General features: G+C 36.3%; 2 protein-coding genes across 2 annotated transcripts; one reads left to right on the top strand and one right to left on the bottom strand.

The window, feature by feature from the left end:
- Positions 1-1,785: 1,785 nt before the first annotated feature.
- Positions 1,786-6,496, top strand: LOC131308613 (beta-amyrin 28-monooxygenase-like). The gene is made up of 4 exons (XM_058335571.1): positions 1,786-2,562; positions 4,377-4,667; positions 5,723-5,910; positions 6,077-6,496. The coding sequence occupies exons 1-4, from the start codon at positions 1,857-1,859 to the stop codon at positions 6,383-6,385; spliced, it is 1,494 nt and encodes a 497-aa protein (XP_058191554.1). The 5' UTR covers positions 1,786-1,856; the 3' UTR covers positions 6,386-6,496.
- Positions 6,497-8,028: 1,532 nt separating this feature from the next.
- On the bottom strand, positions 8,029-9,471 carry LOC131308614 (probable 2-oxoglutarate-dependent dioxygenase AOP1). The gene is made up of 3 exons (XM_058335574.1): positions 9,052-9,471; positions 8,618-8,939; positions 8,029-8,493 (listed from the first exon to the last, which is right to left on the bottom strand). The coding sequence occupies exons 1-3, from the start codon at positions 9,423-9,425 to the stop codon at positions 8,236-8,238; spliced, it is 954 nt and encodes a 317-aa protein (XP_058191557.1). The 5' UTR covers positions 9,426-9,471; the 3' UTR covers positions 8,029-8,235.
- Between the last annotated feature and the right edge of the window lie 1,675 nt (positions 9,472-11,146).

Here is an 11,146-nt window from a genome sequence, read left to right as displayed (position 1 = left end):
TTAAGTTTTATTGAGGGCATGTTTTTAAAAAGAACAAAGTTTAGACCAACTCTCTCTTTTGGTCTTCAAATAAAAGTTATTGAAATATTATTATTTGGGTTCAACCTGTTCATTTTATTAAAAGAGATTTTTATGTTATATGTGTATAAAATATGAGCTTCACTGACTATGTGGATATTTTTCTCGCCAGACCAAAAGAAATTTTTATCTTTTGTTTAGAATATTAAATTATCAAATTTCAACTTCGAGTCTGCTTTATATATTTGAAGTGCCTGCTTACCGCATCCAAATGTTAATTAAAGGTATTCAATGAATTGGGTTGACTAATATTCGCATTTTAAAAGTCAGCATTGTTAACTTAAAAAAAAAAACCTCTTTATCGGTACATATCTTTTTTGGAAAGATAATCAAAGAATTGTGTGCTAAATGCCATTCACGTTTACGTTTACATTTGTGGATATTCCATTCTACTTTTTATTTGATTACTAATTCGCAATTTATGGTGATGTCGCGCACGTGCCTCTATATCTGAGCTCGTCACTAAAAAAAAAGAGCCATAGATTTAGAATTCAATGAGGTCGACCTCGTCTCGTTGTCAGTCCTCCTCGATCGCTTGAAATAGGTTTTAGTGATTTATGGTTATGTCACGTGCCTCTATCTGAGATCTTCTCACAAAAACGAAGCCATAGATTTAGAATTCAGTGATGTCAACCTTGTCTCGTTTTATGTTTAGTCCTCCTCGATCGCTTGAAATAGGTTTTAACTTTAAAAATTCTCACTGGCCGCTGAGATATTGCGAGAACACAAATATTTAATTACAAGTTTTTCTGGGAATATATATATATATATATATATATATATATATATATATATATATATATAGTGGCATACCAATTTCAAAAATCCATTTACGAAACATGCATCATTGCAACTGATAGGCATTTATTTTAAATCAATAATACCGATTCAATTTCCGAGCAATCTGTATATTCCGATAAGATACTTTTAGTCTTTTAACAACCAATTTTTTTTCATCTTTTAATATATTTTACCGATAAAAAAAACCAATTAATATATTCTCACCCGTACAAATATTCGAATGATATCACAACATTAATCGACGACCTACCTAATTACAACGTACAGTCTTACTAGTATTTATCTTTTCTTATAGAGCATATAGTACATGAAGCATCAAACTAGAATATTCTCTTCCTGCACTCAACATCCTCTGCACCGAAATTTTAGTGTATTCATGTACTAAGTGATTTTCAGTTGCACGTGTACTAAGTGATTTTTAGCTGCACGATTGTGTTTTGAGATTCTGACCCGTGGCTAAAAATCATTTGGTACATGCATAGGCACATCAAATTTTAGTACAACGGACCTCTGGCCCATTTCCTATAAACCTACATGTGTTAAGCAAAATTCTTACAAGTATTATTACTTCTTTTTTTTTTATAACTTAGGTGTCCAAACCAGTATACGCATACTTTAACTAATCTTGGAGAACTAATCTCATAGCTCACTTATGAGAGTCTCAATTTATCCAATACAAAGCAGTATATGAACTTGCTCCAGAGGAGCTGATAACACCTAGGAAATTGCAAACCTAAGACCTCTGGAGGGACGTCTAAATTAAAGTCTTAAATCTCAAGTCTTGATTAGCAGGCTAACTGGCCTGTTGGTGTTATATATGTATGCACTATTGGTCAAAGTGTTAGTACTATAATAATGCAACTATGCCGGTTCACATTTAAAAGTATACACGTACGTCTATATAGCAATCGAGCTTAATTCACAATCAACTTCATTATAACTAGCTTAATTCATCATCTCTCTGTAAACCTATATCCATGCTCTATTATTATTCACTAATAGACATGGATCTAAGCTTCTCCCCATCCCTATTGCCTGGTTTACTACTTTGCACGTCAGTAACTCTCATCTTTCTCTTCTGCTACTTTACATTACGCAAACGCAGATCCAGTATACCAAACCTTCCTCCAGGAAAAGTAGGATGGCCAATAATGGGAGAAACCCTGCAATTCCTCCTGCTAGGCCGAAAGGGCCACCCGGAAAGGTTCATCTGCGAAAGGAAAGAAAAGTACTCCTCGGACATATTCCGAACCTCTTTGTTCGGGGACAACATGGTCTTTTTCTGTGGCCGAGCCGCGAACAAGTTCTTGTTTTCCAACGAGAACAAGTTGGTCGTGTTGTGGTTGCCCAACAGTTTTAACAGACTGTTTTTCTCCGACACCAGCACGTCCATAGTGGAGAAAATGAAGCCGTACAGGGATTTGCTCTTAGGGTTTCTTAAGTTGGACGTGATGAAGAATTACATACCCATAATGGATCGCGTGGCGAAGAAGCATATAGAGAAGGAATGGGAGCAGAAGGCCGGCGGAGAAGTGGTGGTTCATGAGGTGGTGAAGAAGTATCTCCTTCAGTTGGCATGTCAGTTGTTGATGGGAATCGATTATCATGAGCATTTGGTTGGATGTCCTGTTAGGTTAGCTGGTGTTATGGCTGGGATTCTGTCTGTTCCCATAGATTTTCCAGGTAAAAACTGTCAGATATTTATATATGCAAATCTTAAATACTAGTGCTAAACCCTAGTGTTAGTTATCTTTTAATCCTGAATAAACCCTAAATCTTCATTTTTCTCTCCTATCTTCCAAATCTTTATCTCTTCTAATCTTCTTTCTCCAATAATCTCTCCTACACTTTTGATTTCTTTCTCTTTCTTTTTTTTGATCGGCAACAAGAATTTATTGAATTCGACAAAGGGTACATCGTAGCGGAATTTCTTTCTCTCTCTAATTTTCTCTCCCCTAAAGTCTCGAAACAAAATGAAAACAAAATACAAAAATCCGAAAACAATCATACAATCAAAATATTATAGCAGAATAAATGTATCACGAATATTATAAATTTACGAAAAAGCTTCCATAAATCAATAGAACATCACCTTATACCATATTTAAGCATATCTAACAATTATTGTAGTCTATATGTTGAATTTTATCATATTTATGGAACAAAATTTATCATCAAAATCATTGCATCGGATTCCATTTGTAAAATTATAATAATAGTTCACCATATTAAAGTAATCTATCTAAATAGAGCAAATTTATCATAATAGGTAAAACAGATGTATCGAAGTATGATAATTTATCACGAGTGTAATAAATCTATCATAGATGTAAAAATATTGTCACATGATTCAACTTATCGTAAATGTTACCCTAACAACCGAACCCACCTAAATAGCGCAGCTATTTAATCAGGAAGGAAGGAGACCACAGACTTCTTCATTGATGAATGTTGTTTCCCATGAGGAGAACAGAAAAATGAAAAGGCCATTTATGCGAAAGAGTGAAAACACAAGACATGGAAAGACTAACACCAAATTGGAGGAGAGAGAATAGAAAAAGTAGGATGGGAAAGGCGTATTAGTGCTTGTAGTTTGTAGATAGATGGAAAAAGAAAAATGACATTTTACGATAATGGTGTATTTCTCTTTCTAATATTCGACCACCAATTCCTATAATTGGATTCAATTTAAGTAATTCTAATAAAAATGCTGACTTAGGTTTCTCCACCTGTATATAAGGAGATTAATGATATTATGAGAAAAATTTCTCACAAAGATAAGCAAATAAATTTTCTTCAAAAGGAAATTCAAATTATGAATATTGAAGAAGCGCTTCAAAAACCTCTTTTAAAAGAGAAAATTTCTCGAATTGAGGAAAACTTCAAACAAGAAATTTGTAATGATATTCCAAATGCTTTTTGGGAAATAAAGAAATATATTGTTTCACTCCCTTATGAGAAGGATTTTGATGAAAGAAAAATTTCCACAAAAGCTAGACCTTCTCAAATGAAACAAGAATTCTATCAATAATATGGTTTATCGAAAATGGCATATAAAGATAAACTTAGTAATTCACAAAGAATACACAATCAACAATATTATTGCCTTGGTTGATAGTGGAGCGGATATGAATTGTATCCAATAAGGAATAGTTTCGACTCAATATTTTGAAAAACATCACAAAGTCTTACTAATGCAAGTGGGGCTAAAATGATCATTAAATACAAACTCAATAATGTTTATATATGTAATAAAAGTGTCTGTCTGGAGGTTAACTTTTTAATTTTTTAATGAGTGATCGAACAATTGAGACTTTTAAAATAACTAAATAGCTCAAATCATCAACATGAGACTATAGCAGGTTCCATTCACCTCACAAAAGGATCGATCTCTTTTCAGAAGATTACGTGAGGGTATATATTCTCACAAACAATTATGTCATTGAAGATTATTTTGTTCATCCGTTGCATTAGATTTTTCCTACTTTATTTGACAGGGACAACATTTAACAAGGCCATAAAAGATGCTGCATTCCTTCGAAAAGAGACTCTGGCGATCATTACACAGAGAAAAACCATGCTGCAGAAGGAAGAAAATCCCACTGTCAGAGACTTATTGTCCTACTTTCTTCTCACTCCAGATGCGAATGGCAAGTTCATGAGTGAAGAAGACATTTCTGATAAGATCCTGGGCCTGCTGATCGCTGGGGAAACTGCGTCCACTGCGCTCACCTTCACTGTCAAATATTTAGCAGAACATCCCCATTTCTATCAAGAGGTCTACAAAGGTACTATTTAATAATCCAATTTCGTTTCCTCCACAAGTTTGACGTAGTATATGTCAAAAATTTCATAACTTGAAGAATCATTATAGACGTTAGACAAGATCCAAATGATGTGGTAGTTAAATCATCCAAAATTGTTTTAGTCCCTTTGCGAACATGTAGACACGTCATTTAGATAGTCTGCAATGCTAGCTTAAGCCTGCTGCTGAGACATTGCCCAATGACGACAATGATACGAAGTTTGCTGCAGAAATTCCAAGAAGCCAGTTCATTGTGTAGAATGTCTCAAGTTAAGGTCCATTGTCGTTTCTCATTTTCAAAATCTTTTAGCCCTTTTGTTGGAACCCGAGGTTTCTAAAGCTTCTCAAAATTTTGGTTTGCAAAATATCATTTTCAATTCGTAGAATCATTATGTTGAGCTTTTTGTGCTCGTTTTGAGTCAAAATGTCTCTATTTGACTATTTCCCATTCAAAACATCCAAAACCCAACTTGTTTTGATCTGAACCTAATCAACATGTACAACCTGAACACAAAGTTGATTAGACTTCGGTCATCCATTAAACGAATAAAAAAACTTGTCTTCAATAAGTGAACGGGAAGTTTGATTTTGGGAATACGTTATCAAGATAGTTTGGGTCAATCATTCGGTTGCGGAAATCTGATCAACTTAATGTGGCACCTCGTCTCACATTTGAAAGTGTACATGGATGATCTTATAACAAATCACACAGTGTTCCATTAGCATGTGGTACAAATTTGTTTTGCTCGGAGGCCAACACTTGAAACTATTCATGAGTAGTATTATCAAACAAATTTACAGTTGTATGAGATCGATATTGTTGATTATTACCTACATTTAAAGTAAACACTTCAAATCACGTAATTCGGATGGGAGACATCGAGCCTCTCCTAGGGCGTCACGTTGGGAGTAAGTTGCGATTCTTACAACCCTATTGGAGAAAAGCCACGTCCTTTCCCATGTCATGCACGCACAATATCGCATATCTTTTCCTTTGATACCTATATATGTTCTAAGGTTTTGTTTTGATATTTTCAGAAGTAATGGAGATTGTGGAGTCCAAAGGGACAGGAGAGTTGCTAAATTGGGATGACGTTAACAAAATGAGATATACCTGGAATGTTGTATGTGAAGCTATGAGACTAGCACCCCCTGCTCAAATAGGTTTCAAAGAAGCCTTAACTGAGTTCACTTTTGCTGGTTTTACAATTCCCAAGGGATGGAAGGTAATTGTTGTTTTGCTTAGCTCTGCATATCCTGTATTTGCATACATTTATTTTCTTCGAATCTATAAACATTTTAGATAACTATAAATACCAAAATTTATAATTTAATTGTGGGGGGGGGGAATTCACTTTTATTAAGAATTTTTAGCATTTGTTAATTTTTCAGGCTTGCTGGAGTGCTCACTCGACTCACAAAGATCCTAACTACTTTCCAAATCCCGAGATATTCGATCCCACTAGGTTTGAAGGAAAAGGAGTTGTGCCATACACATATGTACCTTTTGGCGGAGGGCCTAGAATATGTCCAGGGAAAGACTATGCTCGACTGGAGATACTTGTGTTTATCTATAATTTAGTGAAAAAGTTCCGATGGAACAAATTAATACCAAATGAGAGGATAGTTTTTAGGCCAAATCCGTGTCCTGAAAATGGTCTTCCGATTCGTCTCCAGCCTCATGAAAGCACTAGCATTTAGTAGCTCAAACGTTTTGATCGATATACCAAGATTGATGTGGTCCTGTGTGTGAAACTATGCATAAGCTTCTCATTCTTGAATAAAGTTCGGTGTGCTTAAATTGTTCCAGCATTTGAATGCAGTCGAGTGTGCCATTTAGCTGGTTCTTTCGGTATGAATAGAGGACAAAGAAAATAGCGGTTGCATTACCAAACCACGAAGTTGTCCGCTAAGAAATCATGGCACTAGCAGAAATGCATACACCCACTGAGGTAGAAAGTTAGATGAACTCAAAACAGAAAGGAGCCCATTAAATATACCGACGGAACTGATCAGTAACTTATACTTAGCATGGTGTGGGTTTTTCGAACACGACGCAAGCAGGAAAATATGATGGTTGAACGTAGTCTAATATGCATGAATACCACAAATATAACAGATTCGTTTTATCAAATCAAATGATATCATCAAGAGTTGCATCTCCTAGGATTACACCATCGAGGATTTCAAGATATGCTTATTAAGAATCAGGAAGATCAAAATGAGATGATGTTTGGTTTGTCTGTTTTGGCCTCCCATCCAAACTCTTATTGGATGTTTTTCTCTCTTTCTTTTTTCTTTTTGTTGATGTGTTGCACATGATTGCCTTATCCATTTGTTGGGATGTATGTTCTAAGTGTGATGCATCCTCAGCCTTCCTCTCAATGTACCCCTTCGAGCTATGAATTAAATCTTTTCTTTGCCGATTGCATCTCCTACAATGGGGAGATCATTCGATGGAGGGGAGGAGCCTTTGTAAGGTTTGAACTTTTCAGTGAGTGCGGCCATAGATTGGTGGAGATCATTTGCATCATGTTCTCGTGGTTCCAATTTTTCTTTATCAACAGTGATTCTTGTCAAACCAGCCATAAGGAATTGGACAAGAATTCTTCTTACCTATCTTGCCTCTTAACAAAGACAACCAGTCCAATTTTCCTCTATCCCAACTATATCAGTTGCCAGAAGCTAATCCAAGCATGGAGCTAGAGCCCAAATGGCCTCCTAGTACCTTCCAAGCAAATGGTCTAAATATGAAGTGGAAGATATACTGGCATAAGTAAAGAAAGCAGGCCAGAGAATATGCACACATAGCTTAAATTCGGGTTCCTGTCTCAGCTTGAAATGTTCTGTCAATTTCTGTTCATGCACAAAAATTGGGCAGTCCTGGTGGAAACTAGAAAGTTTACTGCGGTGATTCCACCAGGAAAGGATTTTGGGCAGCAGACAATGGCGAACGCAAGCCTTACTAGTCATCGTGATGGGGTCGTGGAGAAGCCAGTGGAATTGGTAGGCGCTTTGGTGTGGGAGATCAGGCTTTGATTTGGAGGCGTAGAAGTTGCGATTTGATTTGTTTTGGTAAATATCAATCATTACCAACAAAGAAAATGTCCCTGGAAATTCAGCAAACTTCCATATTTTAAGACTTTAACCCTCCTAGGCTCCTACCAGGGTAAAAGAGCATCAATTTCACGGATTAGCTAAAATTTCTCAAGTTAAATTCCATTTCAAAATTGCAATTTGGGAATGTAGATAACAATTCAAACTCGATAACTATATGAAAATGGGCAAATAGCTTGGCCTTTGGGCTCTAATCTGGAGCCTGGCTGACTTTTAAAAATCGAGGGGAGTTAAGTTATTGCTTCCATAGTCATCCAAGAACTGCAGATACAATAAAATTTGGCAGTTGAACATTACAAGCTGTAATCATATCAACACGCGAGATATTACCAACCATAGGAGAAACAAAATCACGTAAAACCATTTGGAAAAAAACGTAGAATTAAACAATAAAACACAAGTTTGATATATCTTCAACATCCTTCATGCCAAATTTAGACCCCACAAAAGGTCTTGAGGGCAGATTGGGCTGTTGTACCATACCGATGAGCCTCCGCATAGAAGAATCCAAGGAATTCAACATGATCATAGGGCTTGAAGAGTAAGGGGTGCTCTTTATCTACTAGCTCTTCTGGTGCTTTAATTATGTGTCCTGATTTTGGGATCGCAAATAATCCGGTAGAGTACCTTGTTTCTTTCCCCCTCATCATGACGCGATGAGTTGGAGAATGCAGTCGACCATTTGTCCAAGCCTGCAAAATGATCAGAAACAGATTAAAATCTTCCAAGTTACATAAGCTTCCCAACTTTGCCACTGAAGTTTATGTTGAATTTGAACCCGCAAAAGAATCCTACTCATTTTTCGAGCAGACTTACGTAGAAAGCATCTCCAGCCACAACTGTGAACGAGTTTGCTGAGGGTTTAAGATCGATCCATTCCCCGTCTTTTGTCTGCACCTGTAACCCATCCACATGATTTTGAGACAAAATGGTCAGCATGTTCATATCCGTGTGTGGGAGCAACCCAACCTCCGCATCGGTTGTTTCGGGTACTTTAATCTTCATGACTCGAAGAAGGTAGTTCGTTAAGTTCATGTTTTCGTCAAAGTATTTCTCCACGCCATAGCTCTCCACAACCATTCTCCTAATTATCAGATCTAATTCAGATATTTGCTCCGAGTACGTTTGTATGGTTTTGCTGCCAAAGCAAAGAGTTCACAAGTCAAGGAACCATACTTTCAAAATAACAAGAAAACAATAACAATTTTACAAGAAAACAAAAAGGACGTACTATAATCTGTGGTATTTACCAGAAATTAGGATTTCCTTCTGGCCACAAGACATCGGTGAAGCCTTTGACCTTTTCAAGTACATTTGCATCGTCAATTCCCAGGCTTTCGAACAGCAGCATTTTTGGTATCTTCTGCACGTACCCATGAAAAGGTTTTTTCGAAGAGTTTTTCACTTTTGTTTCTAAAGGGAGATCAAAAAGCTCTTCCAGTGCACCGAAAAGGGCTTTTCGGAGGTCTGAAGAAACTTTGACGAATACAGCCTCAAAGCAGCCATATTCTTCGAGAGCTTTCTGGACTTGGAGTTTGATTGATTCCCACTCAGGACTGCCCGGCTGTAGTCCTGGGTGGGAAAAATCAATAACGGGAATTCTTAGGAGAGTTTCAGAGGCCATAATTGGAGGCAATGATATTTAAAGCTCTGAACTTAGTGTGGGTTTTGTTGAATTTCAAGTGGTTTAGCCTATTTATAGAGTTATTTAGAATGACTTGCGTGATGTGGATACATGTGTAACGGTCCTTCCTCTGCTTCATTATTTTGGTATTTTAAGAAAGTTGCCGCGGTTTTTGGGAATTCAAAATAAAGGTGGAATTTTTACCTACACTATGTATAGTTTGATCATTTTATTCTCAAGGTGATATAAGTTGAAGAGTTGCAATTCTTCTCCTCCCGTTCGTATTCAGTTTATGAGTATTTGCATCTTCACGTGCAAACGGGATTGCACGTAAGGGAACGGATTTTGAATAGCCTTGATATACGTTATTGGGTCCATTTTCTAACTATTTAAGTTTTTGGGGCAATTGGTAACGTAACAACCTTTCTACTTAATATATGGCTCTCCCAAAATAAAATCAAATGCATATCTTATCCTTCTGTTTTTTTTTTTTTTTCAACGATAAGGGCTCCATTAATATATAGCAAATTAAGATGCACGGAGTTCATAAAGATCATACAAAGAAAGAATAAACATTGAAAATCATAAAACGGTATAGAAAGGAAAACTAGCTAGCAAGATCTCTAGCTAGCAAATCCTCTGCACCAGCACTGTCTTAACCATATCATCAAAAGTGATTATCAGGGATGAGTTTATAAACTTGACGCTTGTAAAATAAAAGTTCATGATTCCCTCTCTTTTTTTTTTAACAGCAAAACAAAGAACCGTATTAATATTTGGAATAGGTAAAAATATTAAAAGGAATGGAGAAGAGGCATCACAATGAGAGAAAGCATCCGAACTATGTTGGTCCTCTAAACTTTGATTTATTTTCTTTGCATCACACAGTCTCTCGCTTATTTGGGATCGCTTTAAATGTGGCCAATTAGGCTAGCTTAGCTGGTTGTGGGTGGCACAACAGGCCACCAAACTATTGAAAAGTTATCGATGTGAATTGTGATAATGATTTAGTCTTTCCCTAAGGTTTTCTGTTAACAATTTCTTTATTGACCTAGTAATGAGAGTTGTATAATAGATGTTATAATAATGGTGAGTTTTCTAACATAACATCTATGGATGACGACACATGAGAATTCTAACCATTCTTCTCATATTTGATGGTCGCTAAGGGCGATTGGCGAATCCACTAATAAACGTCGGCAAATCTACAAGATATTTAGTTAGACAAGTACGGTTATTGACTTCTCCGATTCTATTATAATATTTAGAATACCACGGATAGGAAGAGTCAACCAAACATAGCAACTATTCTAAATAAAAAGATCTTAGCAAACCTTCACACAATTATAACCAATGCTATGATCATATTCTCCAAAATAAAATAAAACAGTGTGGCCCATTCTGCAACTTTCTATATAATCAAACTCTTAATAAACTACCAATTAGAGTGTAACAATTGGCAACCAAAATCCAATTCTCACAATGCTCAACCAGAAAATATCGGGAAACAGAATCAAACATTTTACTACATTCTAGTCCAGCGTACCTCCTTTATTTCGAGGACCAACCAAACCACGACTACATACTCTATTTTTAACCAAATGCATGCACAATTAGTATTACTTTAATGGAAATTGCGCGCTACACAAATCAAACTTAAATCGCATAATTGCGTACGTCAATCCGACACCGGTGGTTGAATATGACTCTCTGTCAAATAC

Source organism: Rhododendron vialii, chromosome 11a, assembly GCF_030253575.1.
Source record: "Rhododendron vialii isolate Sample 1 chromosome 11a, ASM3025357v1".
In the NCBI taxonomy this organism is placed as follows: domain Eukaryota; kingdom Viridiplantae; phylum Streptophyta; class Magnoliopsida; order Ericales; family Ericaceae; genus Rhododendron; species Rhododendron vialii.
This window is presented reverse-complemented; position numbering and strand designations above follow the sequence as displayed.